Raw genomic sequence first — 23,142 nt, 5'->3', positions numbered from 1 at the left:
CTGTAGTATCACCTGGATAAACAAGGGTAGTTCATACTGCTGTCGGTTTAATCCCTTGCATCATCACAATTATTTTGATTAATTTGATACCTTGGAGCTTAAAAGAACAAACAAACCATTAACAACATGAGCAGAGATGGTGCCAAAGCGGCATGGACACTGACCCTGGCGCCCCGTTCTCCCTCCCGTGTGCCAGAAGGGCTCTGTGCTGCTGTGGGGAGGGCATCGAGCGGCGGCCATCGAGCTACACTGGGGGCAGCTGAGGGAAACTGCTGCACCCCAGCGCCCTTTACACAGGCTCTGTCCTCTGCACATTCAAGGGGTGAAGTCAAGATTTAGTCCCAGGAGACCACGGTACAGAAGTTTGCTGGATGAAAATATAAACAAACAAGTCAAAAGCTATCAGTTACCATATCCATAGCTACAGGCCAAATGCTTTATTCATAATGTTGCAGTGAAAGTATTAACATTGCATTTGTTTAAAAAGTAACTAGTAGGCCATTTGTGACCCTCATAATACACATGTGAAGCAGTGCTCTGCTGGTTTACACTGGTTACATTCTGCTTTATATTTTCTGGAGGGCCAATTTGCAAGGATTTTTACTGCAGGAACAACTTCTATTTATGAATATAAGTAACTAATTTACCCAAGTTTCACACAGTGGCTTCATGGCTTCCACTTCACAGTTAAAGGTTCTGCAAATCTTTTGGTCTTGTTGTTGACTTTTGGTTGTTTGTGATTGTATCTTGAAGCCTGGAAATACTGTATTACAGTAAAGTAAACACATTATTCTTGTTATTGCTCTTGTTATTAGAAAATATTTATATAGTGCAGTAAATTTACATTGTACTTTACCGACGCAGATAAAGGCAAATTCTCTGCCCTGAAGAGTTTATAATTCAAATAAGACAAGACAAACAAATCTACAACACTTCGGAAAAGGGTGGGTGAAAGGATTATTAACTACATGAAAGGGGTGGAGGGCCTGCATGAGGAGAGAGCGGGATGCTATCATCACCGGTGTTCCTAATTTTACATCACAGTAGCATCTTAAAAGTCTCAAAAGGGACACAAGCCTGGCTGCACGAGGTGCTATGCAGAAGCCTGGCAGGAGGGTGGCCTTGCCCCTGGGTCTTAGAGCATCGCTGGCTCACTGACATCCCTGCCCAGGGGGCTAAAGCCAGCATCAGTCCAATTACAGCACAAAGGGTGCCGGGTCTCTAGTAGGTTTTAGCCCTGCCTGAGGGAAAGTCCACATGATTTCCTGCCCTGAAGAGTTATAATTGAAATTGGAGAAAGCAAATGCACATACAAGAAAGCGTTTCAAGGAAAGGGGAGCAGAAGGGTTGTTGGCTGGGTAAAGGTACAGCAGGACTGCCTGGAGGGAGTGAGGGAGGGCGGGCTTTTAGCATCATTATATTCACCCTGATCTACAGCTTAAGCCTCCTCTGCCCTGCCCCCCTGACAGCTAGTTACAAGGGAGAAGCCTTGAAATCATTTTTGTTGCCTGATCGTAGCCGATGCACAGTAACTGCTATTCTCCTGATCTGACCTTGTGTTAAATAGGGGATTGCTTCTCCCTCAATGGAAGAGAAAGAAGGTGTCCAAGTGTCCTGTGAAGAAGACCACACGCACCGAGTATGTGATATTCCTAAGTCTGCAGCCCTACAGTAACTTGTTAGTGATCCCATACACAAATGTTCAGAAAACAGACAAAATTCCTAACTCTGCTTAGCAACTTAATTCAACCTCTGCTGAAAGCTAATGGGTATGAGGGAGCACAAAGAGCCTGGAAGCTCTGCTCCATCCTGTGGGAGGTGCTAAATCTTTGTTCCCCTCATTTTACCCACAGCAAACATCCTGGGAAAAGGGAAAGGACAGAGGGAAACTGCCTGTAGCTGTCCTCACCTCCTACTCAAAATAAGATGCTGCCCCCAACCATGGCATGAAGGATAAAGAAAGCCAGTGGCAGCCTGGGCAAGGCTGATGGGCAGAAATAGGGGACTGTGGTAGCTGAGAGGTGTGTGTGGCCCACACTTACCTTTCTTTAAAATGGGAGCTGCAAGGAGCAAGGGAGTTAAGTGTCTGGTAAAGAAATGGGGCTGAGGAGATGGGATTCTTTTGGAAGTAGGTAGAAAAGGTCCAAGATGAATTCTCTCTCCAGAGAACAGGCAGATGTAGGGCATCACAGTTGTAGAAAATGTGTTTGAGTGGGTAGCTCCCGTTGTCAAACACTAATAGTCATATGTTGGCATATTCACTGGGGATAAGCAGGAAAAAAAAATCAGAAAGCAAACCATCCCTCTAAATATCCATATGTATCTATATTTGGGGACATTCTCATGACTTATTCCAAACTGACTCATGATTTCTGTTCTCCTGAGGTTTGCTGTGCTGAAGTTATCAGGCAGGCAAAGGACAGGAGTGGGAGCCGAGTCCCTCGGGACTGAGTGTCTTGTTGGGATTAATACAGCACGCAGGTAGCTGAGTGGTGGTTAGGCTCCCAAGGCACAACTCGCTCAGCCCAGCTCACCTCATCCCACGGGTGTCTGACAAAGCCGATGTCCATATCCAAAATTGCAGTGTAGACTTCTCGCCAGAGAAGTGAGGTGTGTACCTCCAAGGTGTATTTCGTTTCCTAGCAAGGTGGGTGTCTGAAACAGGCTGTTGGAAGTATCTTGTTCTCCCCGTTGGCAGTGAGGGCAGCAAAAAAGCTCAGGCATAGACGTCTGCGTTAGTTGAAGTTAGGTGAGATGAATCCCTCACTCCCCTAATAAAAAAGCACAGTATAACAGACAATACTGTCCTGGCTGTGAAGAGATATTTGGATGAGGGAATGGCCCGTGGCAGACTAAGGCAAGAAATGTGCCTCCATTGTAAGGGGAAGCGTGGAGTCAATGGATGGAAACAAAAAAAATACAAAGAAAAGCAAGAAAGAGTATTGTGAGGTAAATGGAGAAGAACGGGAGATATACTAAGAGGAATGGAAGGAATACAAGATAAATGAGACCAGGGAGCACACTACCAATTCAGAGCTTGTAGCTGGTGAAAAGATCCTGAGTGTGATGTGCTAAGAGGGGATGGCAGCTTTTGGAATGAGGACAGATGTAACTTGATAGGAGAGATACTGAGTTTTTCTGTTACGCAGAATTTATCACCAGAAACCTTGAATTAAAACAAACAAAACAAGCCTAAACCTCTTTTCCAGGGTTTCACTTATCAGCCATCACTGAGAGAATATTTGAAGGTCTTGCATAAAATTTTGATCAATATGACTTTAGATGATAGCTTCAGTACTCTGCGAAAAAGTGCTCTGCAGATCACCCAGGCACTTAACCAAGGACACTTAGATGTCACCTCTTTTCACAATTTGGTCCAATGATAAAACTATATTTTAAAAATATGAAAATGCTTTGATTGACAAGGATTTTTTTTTTCCATGAATCTCTGCCTGAAAAGACAGGCTGCTTTAACTCCAGGAGTTCAATTATACAGGCTTCGAAGGAGAAGAAAAATGATAATGAATGCGTTTTAGAAACTTCTAAAAAGTTACTTAAAATAGATTTTCCATACATAATGTTGCCATGTGGAACTCAACTGTCTCCTGGTCTTCTGGGGCTAGAAGAGAGCAGTCTCTGTTCATTTGGAAATTCAGTAACGAGGCTCCCCCGCCTCTGATGGACTGTATGATACCGTCCCCGGGGCTCTGCCACAGACAGGGCTTACCTGTCAAGCTGTTCATTTTTTCAGGAGGTGGCAGGGGAGTGATTTCACTTTAGGTTAGCCAGGAAGCTAAAATGCTCTTTCTGGAAGTGTGTCCCAGGTCGCCTTGGTCTTTTTTTTTTTTTTTCTTTATTTTTTTTTCTTCATCTTTCTGTCTTAAAAAAACCCAACCAAACAACCCTTTGTACTGCAGCTGCTTGAAGTAGCTCTAGTAAACATGAGGTAAGGAGATTGTATGGTAGAGTGGGAGAAGGTATGTGGTAAGTGTGGTGCATTTATATAGGTGTTCCCTCAAGCCCAGATAGATAAGAAATAGCATGTATAGTCCACTTCTAATGACTGGCCCAGGTACTTCATGGCATCAAGGAGGTATTCCAGCACCTCTCATTTCAGTATTCAGCCTTCCAGTGAAGTCGCTAAAGTGTGTTTGCTCAAGAGCTGCTTTGGGTGCTCTTTCTATTGTGTGAAATGCAATGGTGTGGGATGTCATGTTTCTAAAGCAGTCGGTGGCCTTTAGTAGAAAACAGTGTGATGCAAGGCCTACTATTAAAATACCTCTGTAACTAATGAAAAGATTTCAGAATAATTTTTTTTTGTTGTTAAATATAAATTCTTAAAATGCAGAAATTTAAAGGAAGGATTTGTCCAATTTAGTCAGGAAGCCACTGTCCTCTTAAATGGGAAGCAAGTGATTCACAATTGCAAGCTGTCTCAGTAGACTGAGAAGCAGAGAGACAATCATCAATTCACAACAGCGTTTTAGGTTCAAGGAATAATCAGAACTGTTTTTATCAAGGCTGCATTGCATTGCTAGCCTGCAAAGTTGCTTTTTGGGAAAGGGAAAAAAACCCTTCCAGATGATTTTGGAAGTGCATATGCTTTTTCAGTCACTAAGCTGGACTTGTGTAATGCTTTGCTTAATGTGCATCCAGATTCTGTTATTTATAGACTTCAGCATACTCAGACTGCAGCTGCTAAAATACACACAAAAGAAAAAGCACATTTGTAACCTGTTAAGGCTTTGCTCTGAGATGCCACTGAAGTTCGGGATTTAGCATGAAATATTACCGGGTGACCTTTCAAGAAGCATCGCAAGAGAACACCTGTTTGTCTTGAAGACCTTTGTTTTATTTTTTTTTTTCCGCTGTTGAAATCTTCCAGTGTTCCGCTCTCTGAGGGAAATCTGGCCTTTGTGTGTACCATGTGTTATCTTCAAGAAGTGCTGGGGCAGAGGATTTAAGTAATGCAGCATCTCAAATGAGCAGTTCTTCCAGAAAATGTGGTTTGTGCAAATTGGCTTTGTTAAATTTATAGGGAAACTGTAAATATATTGTCATTTTTCTCTAAGTTGTCTTAGTCCTATCAGTATGGCCATGATTTACTTGTTAACTGTTTTTCAGTGAAAATTGGTGGAAAGGATCCTTTGTAACGCTGCAAAACCATACTTATTCAGTGTACATAGTGAAAAGTGAAATCTCTTAATGCTGCGGCATATGTTCTATGAGTTTATAAGATGACAATGTAGTTTTTTAATGGCATAATCTAGAATGAACAAAGGTGTTATAATTCATGCATATGACAAAAAATCAGAAGAATTATGTAAGTGAACACATAACCAGAGCTCCCATTTAGGCTCTAAGGGTCAGACCCTGCTTATCTTCACTGGCTTGTGCCTAATGAAGCTGTTTTCTTAAGGAAAGTGCCAGTTCCTGCAGAATCGATCGTTGCTTTCAAAGGCCTCCTGTAAGAAGGAGACGTGACAGACAAAACCAGGTAAACAGGGTGACTCTCTGGAGACCCTGGAAAGCAGCTGGCTTCTTTTCAGTAGAGCTGTGGGGGGATGAAGTATACGTTAGATGCCTAAGTTAGGGCCCCATCCCAGAAAACAAGACACTTTTTCAAAAATGCTCTGGTACCTCATCTTTTTTTTTTTTAATTGAATTAGTAAATGTTTTTCGTAAGCTGTTGCAAGAAATGTGTGTTTTCCTTCAATTCCTTTTGAATTTCAGAATTTAGGTCAGGTTTTCTAGGTGTTAACATACCACTAACCATGCAAAAATACGAGACAATGCCTCTTCTTAAAACACTGCACATGCAATAGTATTAAATAAAAGCCATCTTTAGAGTCACATTGGAGATGTTCTTTTTTTTTCATGTGCTCCAGGTAGGATGGCGGCAGCACAAAAGTGTCATGTTCATTGTTGCTACTCCCAGCTTTCTTCTTCATCCTAGGACAGTCAGGAAGAAATGCATAGTGACTGACAGCAAATCCTTGTCTATCTTTTCTTTCTTTTTCTTCCTTCCTTACTGGGAGTGCTGCCTGCAGCTGGAGAAATAAAAACACTAGGAAGAACCAGTACAAAGCGCTTGATGTATTTTAGAAGACAGCTGGAGCTGGTCTGGTAAATGACCTGTGCTTTGGCAGGTCAGGTGGAGTGTGACCAACCTAATGACCACTGTCCTATGAATCACAGTGAACTGTAACAAACGCCTCACACATGCTGTTCTTGTAAGAACTGGAAAACTCGTCTAGATGTAAAAGTTCACAAGATACCACATCGCTCCTGCCCATCTGCATTGCCTTGAGAACTGGTACCAATAACATTTAATGTCTTTGCGACTTGTAGTCCCAGGTTTCAAAAGGTTGATGGCCATCAGTCTTTTCCTTGAAGGATTTAGTGGTCACTAAAATTAGACAAAAGAGGTGAAATGACTGAAGGTCACCGAGCAGGTCGGTGTCAGAGCTGGGCAGAGAACCTCCTCCTTGCATCCCAGGGCTGGCCACTGACCCAGGCACTCCACAGAGCCACGTTACAGTGGTGCATTTAATCAGCTTCGCTTTGTGTCGTAATTCATTGTCTGTGGTGTTATGGATATCTAAAGGGTAGGATTTTAACTTAGCAATCTGCCGTGTTATTGAATTAGTTTTATATTGTGTTAATTTCTTTGTCTCATGGCATTCATTGCCTGTGATAATTGATGCACAATATATAACCGACTTCTGTATTCATTTGGGTAACTGCATTTAATTGCCTGGTATACAATATGCGTACTAAGTACAATCTGCTATGACTGCTATGACTGAGAAATGCTCATTGGCATGGACTTGAAGGTGCTTTATCTTCCTGACAACCTGTCTGAGGAAAGTCTAAATGTCTCCCAAAATCCACCATCCAAGGACTGGTACTTGCATTGTGTCTGCAAAAAGACAGACCACAAAAAGTGTAACATAGTATCGCTTTACAAAGTGTTTGGCATTGAAATTTTGTTAATTAGAACCTCTTAAAGAAGGAAGTTTGTTTTAACATCCCTGCCCCTCCCAAACCTCAGGGAACAGCGGTGCCCATAAGACTTTACACATTTTCTCCTGTAAATCAGGATTATGGCTTTATTTGCTTCTGAAGTTACTCCCTTGGAGTAAAGCTACCCCCATGCACAAGTGTTTATAAACACAGATTTCTTTTATATATATCTTCAGGTCATTAATGCCCAGAGGAGTACTAAAGAGTTATAAATCAGGAATGCTTTCTAAAGGTGTGATGTCAGTGAAACGATCTTGATTAATGTCTGCTCAGGATACACAGGATCCCTGCATAAGCTTACACTTTCTTGCCTGTTTAACCAGTATGACAGTGATTCCTTTTATTTTTAAGAAAGCAAGAATCTTTACTAGCAGATGTATTTATCATCGTATGCAGCACTTTGCTTTTTGTGTGACCTAGTGAGTAGGTTTATTTGTTTCCCTAGCTTCTTTTGTTTCCAGTGTCATGAAGGGTATAATAGTGCAGTGTCTGAGCTGTACCACGAAATGCTGAAATTTGCCCAAAGCTGATTTTACTTTAAGCATTAATGAAACCTTCCCCCATCTGAATTTTCAAAAGTTTTTAAACAAAAGGTAATGGTTGAGTCTAAATCAGGTGTGAAATGCCTGTGAGATTATTTTAGCCATATTATGTTGCTCTGTGTTAATGCAAGCAGTGAGTTGTCGGTACAAGGGATGTTCACAATTAGTATTTTTCTTTTTAACAGAGCTAGTTTCTACAGGCTGTGTCCTTCAGGATGTAGCATTAGTTCTGCCTACAGCTTGCTGCAAATTATTCAGTGTTCATAGGTGCATTTATGCTTGTTATTCAGCTCTCTTCCACTGACAAAATAGCCTGCAGCAGTTCTTGGTTAGATAGGACTAGTTCCACTTTAGGCTCCTGACGTGCTCTTTTGTGTTTTTTCCCCTGGTTCAGCCTGCACTGCATCCATGTTCTGCTGATAAAATAGTAAACTTGATGGCCAGAGAGAAAGCAAAGCTGAGCAGAGCCAGTGTGGGCTATGAGACTATGTTTTGAGCAAAGACTTTCATGGCACACTGGGCAGAGCTGGTGGCATAGTAGAACAGGAGTTTCAACAACTAACCCACTGATTCTGCTTTATTTCGTATTCCTGTTGCTATATTCGTCCTCCTCTGCAAGGACTTTAACAAATAGTTATGCCTAATTCATGAAAGTATACCAAAATTTGAAATATGTGGACAACCTGGTAGAAGGCAAACACCAAAAAAGTCACCTATTAATTCCCAGCAGGCTGAGGTGCGTTTGTCTAGCCCAGTGACTGATTCTTTATGGACCAGTTCCCATTTCTGGCAGAGCTGGTACCACTGCAATGTGGGATTGGGGGGAAGAGAGTGTAGAGTTCGGCAGCAGACCTCGTTATGTCACCCGGCACACACTTCACAAGGCAGTAAAACAGGGGGAGAGGGGGTGGCGGAGAGAGTCTGACACCCATTTTCTACCCCTTATCCCAATAAACCATACCTGTCTGAGATGTCTTTGCCCCAAAACCTTGGGGCAGCACCTCCTTCCTCCCCAGTAGTCAGGCTGATGCATTATGGGGACAAGCAACTAGCACACAGCAAGTTATGAAGAGGCATTTCATCACTACTGCTTTTCAGACACGCCTTCCTACATCAAGGCAACAAGGCTGCTGGTCACGGGAAGAAGTGAACCACTCTCATCTGGGCTATTCAGCATGTATTTGTAAATCAGGATTGATTTGGGAATGATTCATAAAGAGTGAGGGGGGCTGTACTGTGTGAGAAATAACTTATTGACAAGGAATAATTCAGCCAGCTCTAACCTTGAAATAAATGTTTATGGTCAGAAGTTTATAGTCTGAGTGGAAAGAGCTAAGTACAAGTTTAAGAAGCTGAACAGGAGACACCCAGTTTTTAAAAACTTGACATAAATCTCGAGTGACTTGCATTATGTTAGTCACATTCCCTGCAGAGGACTTCCGTTCAATGTTTGTTTGGTGTTTATAGATGTTATTTAAAAGCTAATTTTATCATAAAATTATTTTATGTTATGAATCATGAATAGTGGAGATCAAATAAGAACTGGAATTGCAAATTCAAGTATTAAGAGTTGATAAATATTGGCTTTTAAATAGACCCACTGTAGATTTGAACAAAATGCTTTTTACCCTAGTATACTAGTTATTTGAAAATTACAACGTACTAAAAAATGTACAGCATTGTCTGATCCTGACTTTTCTTCACTTTTGCAGCTATTGATGTGGTCACATTCCTATGAAGTGAGCTGTGCAGTGTCAGGGAACTATAATACAAAACTTTCTGGCTTGTGCTTCATGCACATTGCATGAAAAAAGAAAAGTGTGGGAGGTACTAAGCTAAAATGTAGTGTAATCATGTCAATTGTGTCTTTTCTAAAGATGAATTCTTAGGGTTTGCATGTTGGAAACCTCTTAATTAAGGTCTTTCAAGTACTTTTTTAAAGACAGCACAAATATATTAGGGCTGAGCAAGTCCCCGAGATGCACCTGCACTGCGTTAATGACCTCCCCAAGGTCAGTTGTTGGCCACTAGTACCAAACACTATAGGTCAGACCCCGTAGGCTACTGGCCAGCCAAAAAAATAATGCAGCCCCCCGTCACCCACAGTCACATGTAACTAACGCACAAAGACTAACATGGGCATATATCTGTGATCATCCTCCCCCCAGTGTTTTCTCCCTTTGCTGTGAGTGTGGAGCTCACAGCCTTTGGTCACACCTCTTACCCGTTCGCTCATTCAGCCTCCTTTCCGACCAGCGATGTGCTGACGTGGTGAGCTTCACAAACAACAATAACAACAGCAAGAAGTTACCTTTATGTAAAATTAATGGTCTGACAGATACCTGATGAAAGCAATGTGGTTTAGCTAGAAGCAGATACTCCACCTTTGCTTCGAGCTAGCTAACCTTTGTGAGACAAAGATACGGTGTTAGTTAAGGAGCAGGCATCATCCTCAGCTTCGTTAGATTTTCTTACTTTTCCACGTCTCTGCAGGCTCCATTCTGTAAGTCATTGTGGAGTATTTTTTTTTCCCTTTTCATCTCAGAACAGGAGACTATTTCCTTGAAACTTGCAACATCAATTAATTGTTAACAGTTAAAAAAAATCATATTCATCCCTTAATGTGTTCTTTCAGCTGATGCCTTCATGCTGAGGAGGCTGTGTAGCTACTGATAAGACCTAATTTGTGAAGGGTTTTTCAGCGGTCTGACAGGTTCATACGTGGCACTGTTTGTTCAGCAGGCAAGGATGAGCGTTTGCTGAAACGCCTCTACAGCAGCTGCCAAATGCATGCAAGGAGGCTGGGGCTGATGATCCAGAGGGAGCGGGCAGGAGCTTCGAGTGGATTCCCAAAGCGGTCTGTTATTTTGCAACTATGTTCTGACTGTGGCACTTGATAGCTGATTTCGTCTTTTCTCTTGCAGAGCCTAATGAGCTGTGTGTGGGCCCTGTGTTCGGTGATATCCCATCTCAAGATGCTGCTAATACAGTAGTTAATTATCCCTAGCTGAAGAAGTCTAACAGGAGCAAAAGGAACTGGGGAAAAGCAATGGCTGCCGGTAAATATCTCAGGTCTGCAAAGGTCATAAGAAAATAGCTGGAAAGAGCTGATTTCAGCTGTGACTGAGGAGGGGGGAAGCAAAAATGTGTAATCACACCTTGTGTTTGGGGGTTCAGTATTGGAAAGGTACCATCCCTTAGCTGTCTGACCCACTCTTCCTTCGCCAACCCAGGAAAATCCATGCCTGGGCTCAGTCTGTTTTGACCATATTCATGATAATTCTCTTCTGTTTTTAGAACAAAACTTGATATTTCCCAGAGTGAATCGATTCGGTTTGACCTCTTTTTAGATAGGGGGTAATGTATTCTTAAATCTTTTACCAAAAAAAATTGCACCTTGTGGAAAACAGGTCTTTCCTTAGTGTGTGTTTGGTTCTCACAGCTTTCTGACAAGTTGCCACAGATTAGATATAATTAAATTATATCAGAGGATTAGAGGGCAATTCATTCAGGTTGGGAGGGGCCTCAGAAGGTATCCAGTCCAACCTCCTGCTCAAAGCAAGGCCAGCCATAGGCCCAGACCAGTTGCTCAGGGCTTTATCAAGTTGAGTCTTGAAAGCTGCCAAGGGTGGCGACTGCACAGCCTGTTCCACTGCTTGACTGTCCTCATGGTGAAAAAGTTTTCCGTATAACCAGCCTGAATCACTCTTGTTCCATTTTATGTCTGTTGAATGTTTCCAGTGTCTTTAGGTTTTGCTATACAATTCCAAGCACTATTAGCAATGGTCTAAAAGGTGAATCATAATTAAGAAACAAAACAAACCCAAAATAAGCAGTGGTTGTGATATCTCATTTTTACTGAAGATTTTCATTAAAATCCTGGTGCGTTGACTTTTCTACTTACAGTGTGTTTCTTTTCTTGCAGCAGCTGATGGTTTGGGAAGTATAGCTTTAGATACGACACAACTTAACATGTCAGTCACTGATCCGACGGCTTGGGCTACAGCTATGAATAACCTGGGGATGGTTCCAGTAGGACTAGCTGGACAACAGCTTGTGACAGGTAAGATTTTTCTTTTTAAAGAGATCTCTTGTACTGTCCATGAATTCTTTGAGTCCTTTTAAAAATACATGGAACGATTTCTGGGGATATTATATTTTTATATTCTGAAAACATCACCTATGATTAATATTGCATACTGTGTATTGGTCTCTTCTTGTAGCAGGTATATAATCCATATTATATTTTAACCTTGTGGAAAAGCCAAAACTCTTTGGGGAAATTAAACAACTAAACCATCAATCCTTATGCTTGGTCAAAACCAGGAGGCAGGTCACGTAAGAGAAACACTTGTTTCTGTTTCTCTGTTCAAGCAGGATGTCTTGAGATTCTGCCAAGGAATACCCTGTCCGGGGAACTCTTGACTGGAGAAAGATTTTGAAGTTATGTTAATTGGGCAGAAAATCGTGAAGCCTGTTTAATTCATATGCTCAGTTGATATTAGCGAAGTGAAGCTTTCGTATTAGGTGTGTGCTTATTTACTTTCTGCCTGACTCCATAAATTGAATTTCAAGAGGTTGTTCTAGTTTGATTTTGCCATTTCACTTCCCAAACATAGTTTGGGAGAGCGTTGCAGGGGATCGCTTATTCTAACAAACAACAATAAAAATTAGGGCCCGATTAGTTGGAATTAATAAAACTTCATTGCTCCTGTGGGGTAGAGAAAAATTATTTTTATATGGATGGGTGCCCTATAGACACAAGCGCATGCCAGGCATATGACTGATCCCCTCTGGAAGCTGCATTGCCACTTCAGCTTAAGAAGAGCTGTGCAACATCTGGATCAGAGCAGCATCCTGTCATATCTGCGCCCGTCCATGTAGACATGGATGCAGTGAGCCAGGTCATGATGTAAATCACTCTGCCTGCCTCACCAGGGATGCGTGACGCTTAATTTTGGCCAAATATGTCCCCTTCTGACACTGGGAACCGAGTGGAGCTGTGCCAGTTCACAGCTGATGGTCTGGCTCTGAATTACCTGTTTTACAGGCGGGTAAACTAAGCTGATTTATAATGAATCAGTCTCAAGCAGAGAGTTTAGCTGGTGGAGGCCGTGAATTGATTCTTGGTCTCTGGCTTTGACCCCACGCTCCCGATTAAAAGAAACAAGCAAAGCCATCCACTCCTCAGGAGCCAGTTCTCTTCAATGTTTTTATCAATGACCTGGATGCAGGAGTTGAGTCCACACTAAGTTGCTGATGATACTAAATTAGGAGCAGCCATTGATTCCCTTGAGGGTAGAGAGGCCTAATATCTGGATTGATAGAGATCTAGATAGATTAGAGTGCTGGGTAATCACCAACCGTATGATGTTTAACCAGGACAAATGCCGGATTCTGCATTCTGGGATGGTGTAATCCTGGATGTACGTGTGAACTGGGGGACAAGATGCTGGAGTGCTGCCCTGCAGAAAGGGATCTGGGGTTTTTGGTTGATGGGAAGCTCAATATGAGTCAACAATGTGCCCTGGTGGCCAAGAGGACCAACCTGGGGTGCATTAAGCACAGCATAGCTAACTGATTAAAAGAAGTGATTGTCCCACTTTACTCAGCGTTGGTGCAGCCTCACCTTGAGTGCTGTGTGAGGTAAGAAGGATATAAAAATATTAGAGTGCGTCCAAGGGGAGGCAAGAAAGATGGTGAAAGGACTAGAGGCCTGTTAAGAGGAGCAGCTGAGGATACTAGGTTTGTTCAGCTTAGAGAAGAGGAGGCTGAGGGGAGACCTCATTACTGTCTACAACTTCCTCATGAGGGTGAGTGGAGAGGGCAGTGCTGATCTCTTCTTTCTGGTGTCCAGTGATAGAATGCGAGGGAATAGCTTAAAGCTGTGTCAGGGGATGTTCAGATTGGTTATTAGGAAAAAGTTCTTCACTGTGAGGGTGGTCAAGCACTGGAACAAGGTCCTCAGGGAAGTGGTCATGGCCCAAAGCCTGTTGGTGTTCAAGAAGCATTTGGACAATGCTCTTCGATATATGGTTTAACTTTTAGGTTGTCCTGTGTAGAGTCAGGACTTGGACTCAATGATTGTCGTAGGTCCCTTCCAACTCAGGGCATTTTATGATTCTACATGCTGGTGGAGAAACAGCTTTTTCCGTTTTCTGGTGGGGCTTTGGCTGCAGGTGCTGCGCTCATCTTGAATGCAATTAACTCCAAACCTGAAAATAGCCACATGTCAAAATCAGCTTCTGCTGCTTTCATTTATAAGCATCATGGTTGCATATCCTGTGGAGGTTTGCCCACCTTTTTGTCTTCTTCTCTTCCTCTGTCTCTCCAGTTTCAGTGTAAATTGTGTCCTCAGGTGTGCTACGCAATCCCTACATGGCAGCCTCATGTCATGTGCAATGCTTTTCCCCACAAGGGAGGATCTCCAGGACTTTATTTCATTGCCAGCTCCCTACTGTAATTTCCATAATTATGTGTATCACGTATTGTAGGAGTGTTGTACAGGTCAGTTGGTATTTGTTCAGCATTTTCAATGTATGAAAGGTGCCATAAGTAATGAATATTAATTACTGAAGTGCTGCCTGATTTCTCTATGGGTGCAGAATAACTTCTTTTCTTCCCTTTTGCTTTCCTTTGCTTGAGACTCTCTTGTATTTTCAATGTAAATAGGTGCTTTGACACTTCATTATATTTCCTTATGATCCATAAGTTTTTGACACATTTTCTTCATGGCAAATCCATAATGGCAAAACCACAATTTACCATGAAAAGACTTAATAGACTTATTTGCTATAATATATTTACTGTATCTGCATTCAGTGAGAGTTTGCATCACCATGTTTGACCAAATATCTAACTAGTCCTTAGCCCTTTCTGCCTTTTTTCATTTTTTTGCTATTAATCCTAGTAATGAACTCATCTTTGCCAGCAGTGACATATTGCTTTTGCTGCTGTCATCTGTGACATTTCTCAGAGGTGAACATGACACCCCCATGTCCCAGTGCTAACTTTTTGTCTGTGTATAAAAATTTATTTTATTCCCTTTTTTTCCTGCCTTGGTGACAGCTAGGAAAGCAGTGAGTAGTTTAGATTAATCTTGGAGAGAGTGTGATCTTTCCTGGATGTCTTTACATAACCTGCCATAGTCTGAAATTTGGTGTATGGTACTCCTCTATATCCTGACACATCTCTTAGTTCTCTGATCTTTCAGTTTCCAAAGGACTTATCCATTCATGGACTTTCCTTTCCTTCCCCAAACTAACTGGTTCCTAATTCCTAAACTGTTTTTGTTCCTGTAGGTATGGAGCCCATATGATCTACTAAGTCTTTTTAAAGGTTTTTGATGGGGTTTTTTTTGCAACTGTTGTTAACTTTGCTGCTGTGTAACATGCTGGGATGCCTGCCTTGTAACAGAGTTATGCTCCTCACTTTGCAATCTGTGAAGCTCTTGCCTAGCCGGAGAGTTTGTTAAAATGACAACTAAAGCTTCCTCAACATCTGGCCAATACTCTTCTCACAGCCTGGGATGTAGGCTGTCTGGTCTTGCTAACTAATCAATTTTAAGCACTGCTAACCTTTTAATACCAGTTTAGATGATATCTGCACTCTATTTAATTCCTTATCTCCCAGTGCTGTAAAATTGGATTTTTGATCTGGGCAAATGTCAGAGCCTTTCATTTGTAAAGATGGATTCTTGTTAATAGTTGTATAATATCTCTTCTGTTTCTACATATATTTTGCTTAAACTTATTGTTATTCAGAAAGCTTACCTTTTTCCATAATATTTGGCGACTGCATTACATGTACACTAATATATGCATTTATACATTATATATACATAATTCATACAATAAACTGTAGTTTAATAATGCATTAGTTAAAGTGTTAAAGATTGATGTGGAATAGTTATGGCTGAAAAGCACTTTCATTCTAAACCTTCCCTTTCAGCAGGTTATAATTTTTTCCAAAAAATTGCCTTTTGGGCTGAAATTTCTCACGGTTGGTCTCAGCCCAGAGTAAAAAAAATTCTGGAAAGGATGGAGAAAATCTACTAAACTGCTTTTGAATTATCCAGGCCTTAAAATTGCTCTTTTCTACGCTTTGAGACTTTGAGAAAAATGGTCAGGTGAGAGGGGAAGGATAGTTTGTACTCCACCTTTTTGAGTTCTGAATCCTCTTTGTGCACTCAGCAACTCTTGATTCAAGCACATCTTTCAAGTACATTCAAGTCTGCTGTTTTGTTACATTTTAGCACTAGCAGAAAAACTCAGTGACCTCAGGCCAATTGAGAATGTTTTATTTTGATTTTGCATTGGTATTTTTTAAAGGCCATTTTAGCATTGCTGAATTTGGTGTTCTTATGCTGTCATTTGTTTCAGCAAATGGCATCAGGTCACCTGTTTTCTAAAGGAAGACATCCTGCCAGGAAAATTATATTCTTCTCCAGTTCAGTTTAGTTCTCCTTTCACTAATGAACCATTGCCCTGAAAAACATGGAGCAATTTTGAGACGCTTTTCTTCAGAATGACTTAGATGACCTAAACATTTGTTAGTCAAAAATGGCATATGTCTAAAAGTTCCCTGGTACAAATGAACATGAAGAGTGGTACATAAGTGGTAATTCTTTTAGACTCAGTTAAGTTCATGCCCTATGCTGCATATGTATACTCTGACAGACAAAAATAACAAACTACAAGGGCAGACATCCAAGATGAAAGTTACAGATCTGCCTAGAAGTCAAGGGTATGCCTGAAAACTGATGCCTTCTACTTAGTTACAGGACAATTAAGGCACACTTTTCCATCTGAGTCCAGCCAACATGCTTCAGCCTCAAGATATTAAAATTTTCCGTGGCCTCCAGTCTTGTTTTTGCTCAAGTTAGACTTTGACTACTTCTACAAAATCCTAGTGAAATCAGAGACTAGGAAGCTTTGAAGCCCAACATCTTGCTTACCAAAAGGTATAGAAAAAACATACACCATTTCTGTGGCCTCAGGCATGTATTTTTTAGACACTGGAGGTTGTGAAATATTAGACACTTACATCAACCTTTCTGTTTTTCCATTTGTCTTTGCTTTCCCCACACACTTGTCTTTTGACCTGATTTCAGTAGAACATAGGAGCTGTCAGTTCCAATCAGGTCACCTCGCTCAGGATTGTGCTTTTGACAGTGTTGACTATCAGATACTTCACAGGGAGAGATGTAAAAGACAAATCAGCGCTGAAGTGCTTCTCCTTCTGATGGGCTCTCCTCTTGATCATTAATATATAGAACAGGGTTCCCCACAGTAGAGGTTTCCAAATCAAGTCATAACTCAGCAAAACTTCACTTTTGGAAGCAGCACCTGCGACAATAAGTGGTTGCAATCCTGAAACTGCAACCCCAGACTTACTTTTTGATAATAGAAAAATTTGGGAAATTTCAATCTAGGGACTCCTAAATCCCAAGACATGAGGTTAAATATCCCTCCCAGAATTTTTTTTCAAGCTCAAGACCTCCAAGTCTTTGGAGACGTAATATTCAGACTCTCCCTTTCTTCAGAATGAAGATTGTAACTAAGGCAATCACTATATTCAGATTCCAGTTAGTCTCAAGCATTTTTCCATGTGATGGGCATATCAAGGGGAGGACTAGCATGATGGCTTTTCCTTCTCGTACTCACTGCAGTATCTCAAGAGGTCACTGATTCCTATGCAGAGGAGACCTAGGGATTATTTGAGAAAAATCAAGGGTGGGCTGAGACTTAAGAATTCCCTCACCAGTCTGCCTTGGCTATGGGAAAGTCCTTTAAGTTTCAGTGTCTTTCTACCTTAAAATAGATGAGGCATGCTTTATGAATTATTGTCGACTGCAGATCGTCATATGCTGACTAAATTGTAAACATATCCCTCCTTGTTCTGGTTGTGTACTGTTTTTGTAACGTTAATGAAGAAAAATCAAATAAAGTAGGAAATCAAGGTATATTTGATTATATTCAGCAGTTCCCCAAAGAAAGACTGTACATTAAGCAGTGCTGAAGACTTTAAGAAGTCAGCTGGACAGAAGACACTGCCAGCTCTCGTGTGTGTACTTCTTCTGTGGCCTCTCCATTACTGGAGGCCCGGGGCCACTGATAGCCATCTGGCAGTCTCATTTCGTTTTACCCGTGCTATCCCACTACCTATTAAAGCTTCCTTTTTCTACACTTCATTGCTTAGCCACTGAACCAATGCGGCAACGAGCACATAACTCGAAGCGCCCAAGACATGCCTAACAAAACACAGCTTCCTTTTCTGTAATTAATACTGAGCTCCTGTTAATTGATTACAGGGTCTATCCACAAAAGTTTTAAAATAAGCCACTTGTACTGTGACCTGAAGAGAGTAACCTCTTTTTAGGAAAAAATGCTTGAGCATCTATAACTTGTGACTAAAGTTTAGTGTGCTCCAGATGTAAGCTTTGAAGTGCACAGGCAGCAGGTGAAGGCACTCCACGCACTTTTGTTCCCCTGCCCCTGAAAGCTGCAGACCATAGGTAGCTGCTGGAAGACTTCAGCAGCCCAGTGGCATGGTAGTGTACAGCATGTTTACCCTTGCTCTGAATGCTACACTGGCTTGACATCTGGCAGTGAAAGAAGATATAAAAAGCCTTAGTAAAATCTGTGGAGTTTTCCATAGGTTTTTCAAACTTCTCAAGGTTACAAGGTATCTTCGGAAGGCATCTTTTCATTTATTATGACTTCCCAGCGTGTTTTATACATTGTATTTCATTAACAAGCCAGCCTGTGGAGCAAGAGAAATGTGATAAGGCATATTCTGAAGAAAATCATATAATTTTCCTAATTTTATTCTAATTCCTTCCTACTTTACTTCTATAGTCTTCACTACCGAAACATTATATTTTAGTCAAAAGGAAAAGATTTACCATTTAAATTATTTGAATGACCGATCAGAATAATTAAAGAGGTGTGAAACATACTCTAAAGGTTTAGAGTCGAGCTGGTACCCAGATAAAACTAGGTATTTTTATTATTGAGACACAGGAGAGCAGCAAGAGTGAAAGAGAATAGGTACTGTGGGAATCCCAATATGTAGAGCCACTGGGAACATCTCTAAAGAAGTATTATATATTAGTGTAACAAGTATGTTTTTTTCATTGACCTGAAAAGCACCTGCAGAGTTAATCACACTTTCTATCATGTGAGTGTTACTCAAGGAGACTTCACACCAGGGGACATTAAAGTGCTAGGAACAAACACAGTCAGGTTACAACAGAAAAAGAAGGGAGAGATTTGATGGCCAGAGGAAATGCGGCAGAAACTCTAAGTGCCTTTGACACACTATTCAGGGTTAAGTGTACCTCTTGGGTCATTCAAGTGCCTCCTCTATATTAGACCTTAATTGAGGCCAAGGATGAAGATAATGATTAAAATCTGCTTGGTGCTTAAAGATAAATAGTGCTTTTTAACATGGTATGAGGGGCTGGGTGTCCCAAATAAACAAGACTCGGAGGTGAACAGGGGCCCATGAAGGAAATTACTAAGTGCAAAGCTTGTGTTGTATGTGGGGGGAGGTTTTTTCCTGGAATACAGCATTTGCCTCTCCTTTGTTACACTTTTGTCCAGCCCAGTGAACAGTTTAGGAAAACAGATTGATTACTATTTGGCATAACTCTTCTTAACTATCTCAAAATACTGGAATAAATTTATGATGCAAGCCATATTGTTTGGATGTTTTGGCCTTTTGTTTTGGAGTTCTTTTTTTAATTCCTGGCTGTTGGTAATTATACCACCAAAAACCTGTTTGGCATGTTTTTATTTGAAGTTACATTAAAGTAACGTAAGGAAATACTTTATTTTTGCAAAAGTTTTCCCCATCTTTTATTTCACTTTGGAAAGCCTCCATTCCCGCTATTTTCCATGTGTTCGTTTATTCTAGACAAGAAAGTCCATGAGTAATTATGAGCATCCCACTGCATAAAGTAAGCCAAGAGGTTATTGGGAACCATTTGCTACTGACTGTTCGCTTCTGCTGGAGCACAGCTTATTTGCAGCACTTTCCCTTCAAACATCACTCCCCATCCAAGAATCCCAGGTTCCTTGACTGACATGGGGAACCCAGTGTAACCCCTGTGTTATGTACAGTTTGCTCATGGGAAAATTGAGTTATTGTGGATAGAAATCAACAGAAAGAGCAAATTGACCATTTTAGCTAATCAAAGATAAGGTATGAATACCAGGTTATGTATTTATGTGGAAGAAAAAGGCTTGTTAATGGCAGATTGTTTGAAGGTGGCCTGCTGAGCACAGTCATGGTGTCTGGGTGGCAAGATGAAGGCGATGCAACCTGAAGCCCTAAAGCCAAAGCTGTTAACAGGTTCTGTGGATGGTCTGCAGGAGATGGGCACAGCAGTCCCAAGAGGACTGTTAACTCGGTCCATGCAGAGTACTCTCAGGAGAGTGCAGTGATCAGGATGGCACAGATGGCACCACCTGGGGAAGTCACTAAGCAAGGCTTCCTTGGGAGGGGAAGACTTGAATATGAACGAATCCCCAGGCAGTCACCCTAAATCAAGGGCTATAAAATCTTTTGTTCTTCCCTAGTCAGGCTCTCTTTGCCTGGATGGGCTAGGTTGGTGCTTAGAGCTTGGCCCCTGGAGAGCAAGCAAGAGAAGCTTGCTTTCTACATTTTACCTTGGGATGAAGGACATAAGCATGGTTTTCTTCCCTTTCTGCCACCTGTCCTTCAAATGCCCTTTGCTTATTGCATGAGAATTAGGTCTCACAAAGTGCATAAAGATGCACATCCACTTCGCTGCAGGAGTCTTTCTGCGAAATATCACCAGAAGCAATCAGTATGGAAAAATGTCTTTGATGGTCTACATTGAAGAATAAAGTTGGGCTTCAGTGAACCTAATCCCTGGGCATGCAAGGGAGCTTGTAACATAACACTTCGCTAATGTTGACTTCATTCAGATAAACAGTGGATTTACCGCACCTTCCCATGCTCCGGTGGTGACAAATGACGTGCGTGACATCACCAGCTCTGAGTAATGTCTCTGTAATGGGAAGCAGCTGGTCACTGGAGTAGTTCTGCTAGTGGACGTGGAGGTGCAAGATAATTAAGCTTAATACGTACAATATGCTCTAATACTCTGCGGCATGTGTTTAGATTGTGTTCTGCCCAAATATTAAAGATATTCTGTTATTGTTGCTTCAGAAATTTAATAGGTCTGTTAGTATAACAAGGACAACTTTATCTGCCTTTCCTGCATGCGCACATTTCTTAATCAGATTTTTTTTCTTAAAAAACGGTTCTCTTGACCCTAGCTGATTTTCCTTTATAAATGATCTCCTCCTCCTGACCACAATGCCTATATTATTTAGTAATTATTTGTTATTTGTATTCAGGAAAGGCTTAGAGATAGAGAGCTCCAGGAAGTTAAACACTGTCTGAACACTTAAGAGTCAATCCCAGTCCAGATTCCACATGGTCTGTTTTCTTTCGTTTAGATAAACCAGGTAGGTAAGGGACCTTATGGAAACAATGGGATAATACTGATTGGCATGAAAAGCAGCAGTGATTACGGAGCTGCCTGCCTATTATGTAGCTTTTTTTATAGGTATCTTGGCACAGCGGTAATATGGTGGTAAGTGAAAAAGCGGTTTAACTCTTTTTATCTGATATTCTGAGTCAGGCAGTGAGAAACAGGCAAACTCTATTGCTCACATTAGGAACAGGCAGACAGTTCCTGTCTGCTCTTCCCCTTTGACTATGCTGCTGTGATTTTTAGAAAAGGATTGGGAAAAAGGAAGTGAGAGAATAGGAAAGAGCTTTGCTAGCATTTGCAGGAGACAGCACCACGGGAGAAGGAGCAGGTGTGCTTATTGTCACCTTTTTTGTAAAGATCTGGCAGCGTGAGCTGTGTTTCAGAAAAAAGATGTCCAGACTGCAGTGGATGGAGAGGGCAAGTTATATGCTTCTCCAATTCTTTTTGTTCTCTCTGAGACAAATGCATTTCAAATGGTTCATTTCACTAGAAATAAATGTGCAATATTATAACCAACTGCAGTGTTAAAGTTTTACCCTATTTTGAGCTGCATCTGTCAAATCTATTTAACCCTTCTATTGGAAACCTCCTGTTTTGGGAATTGATCTATAATTGGACTTGCATGACTGAGCCCTTTCCAGGAATAATCATTGAAACCTTCTTTTCTGGGGCATTTTGATAACAATTTTGGCACTTCAAGCGTGCTTTGTGGAAGTGTTTTTAAGACATTGCAGAATGTCCTACAACTTTATCTACAAGAATAGTCAGTACCATAAATAAATTAAGTATTTATTAAAAATATCAATAAAATCACCAAAATCAAGAGGACAGGAAAGAGAAAAGTGACCGTATTTTATTTTCTTTTAATTCCCTGGTATTTAGTGTGTTTATACCCAAGCACAGTGCTGCTGTCCTTTAATGTAATAAATGTCATAGCACTCTTTTTTTCTTTACTGTGCTTTTAATACTTTTGTAATCCCCTAGGGACTTAGAGAAGGGTCATGGGTTGTGAGAGGAGAGAGCTCAGATGCTGCACCTGGATATCAGGGCTGTGTGCAGGCAGCAGAGAATGAGAATCTGCAGCTGAGCAGCTCCAAGAGTAGCTGATTTACAAAATTGCTTATTATAAATATTGCGGGGTCCCTTTATGTTATTAGCCAAAATTCAGTATATGAAAAAATCTCAAGTACAAGTTCATTCTTGCTTTTCACCGGCCTATGTAAAGTAAAATATCTCTTCCAGTTCTTCCTACATATGTTGCCTTTTAACTTTGTGTCCTTTTGTTCTGCTCTGTCTAATTACCTCAAGCAGATAATCAAGCTTGATTTTATAATAAACCATAGCCGGTTCAGGCATGTCATGACTGATTTATCGACTCCCAAGACTAAAGACTTTCAGCCTCAAGACTAAGATCATTTCTGGCTGCAATTCAAGGTGTTAATTCTGAGCTTTAAAATCTAAATGTGGTTTGGAACATGTGTCCTACATTTTCCCTTCAAAAAGAGCAAACAGCCCACATTTCTGTTGGGTTTTTTTGTTGTTGTTGTTGTCCGACTGGAATTTAAGCTGGAATTAAGATAAAACAAACCCAAACCATCCAATTCTGCAGAAACAGTCTTGCGTGTAATCATCATGAGAAAGATTGTCCTCTTGAAGGCAACGGGGCTATTATATATGAATGGATGTTCCTAGCAGTGGGCCTCCGGAGGGAACATATATCTCCATGAAGGATCACAGTATATATTTCCCTATAACAAACTGCTTCAGCACTGCCTGGTGGGGTGGCACGTGTCTCTACACATGTGCAAACCTTAGAAATGTAAAGGTGCAGTTCTAAGAAAACAAAATGATGATAGCTAATGACTCATATACACCATTTGGTGTCCCTTAGGGACTGCCTCTCTTCCAGTGTTTTACCTCAACAATTGAGCTCATTGGGGACACGAGAGCTAACCATCCTTCCAACTATTCATCCAGGGATTTGAGGCCCTGAGTTCTCAGTGGAGGGCTTTTTTACCACAGCTCCTTTAACAGACAGAGATC

The 23,142-nt window shown here is 41.2% G+C and overlaps 1 protein-coding gene across 8 annotated transcripts in view; it reads left to right on the top strand.

Moving 5' to 3' along the window:
- Positions 1-23,142, top strand: part of ENOX1 (ecto-NOX disulfide-thiol exchanger 1) — a 369,896-nt gene that overhangs the window by 217,536 nt on the left and 129,218 nt on the right. For 4 of the 8 annotated variants that reach the window (XM_087756887.1, XM_087756886.1, XM_087756889.1 and 1 more), the window contains 2 exons: positions 10,493-10,627; positions 11,494-11,631. In XM_087756887.1, the coding sequence (XP_087613013.1) occupies positions 10,618-10,627; positions 11,494-11,631 (148 nt within the window). In that variant the 5' untranslated portion in view covers positions 10,493-10,617. Of the gene's footprint in view, positions 1-10,492; positions 10,641-11,493; positions 11,632-23,142 lie in introns of all 8 variants that reach the window. The other 4 variants (XM_087756890.1, XM_087756893.1, XM_087756891.1 and 1 more) reach the window with 4 other exon arrangements.

Source organism: Nipponia nippon, unplaced genomic scaffold (assembly GCF_047370975.1).
Source record: "Nipponia nippon isolate SJK-2023a ecotype South Korea unplaced genomic scaffold, ASM4737097v1 scaffold_2, whole genome shotgun sequence".
NCBI classification, from domain to species: domain Eukaryota; kingdom Metazoa; phylum Chordata; class Aves; order Pelecaniformes; family Threskiornithidae; genus Nipponia; species Nipponia nippon.
Note: the sequence above shows the minus strand (reverse complement) of the source record. Positions and strands in the feature narration are given on the sequence as shown.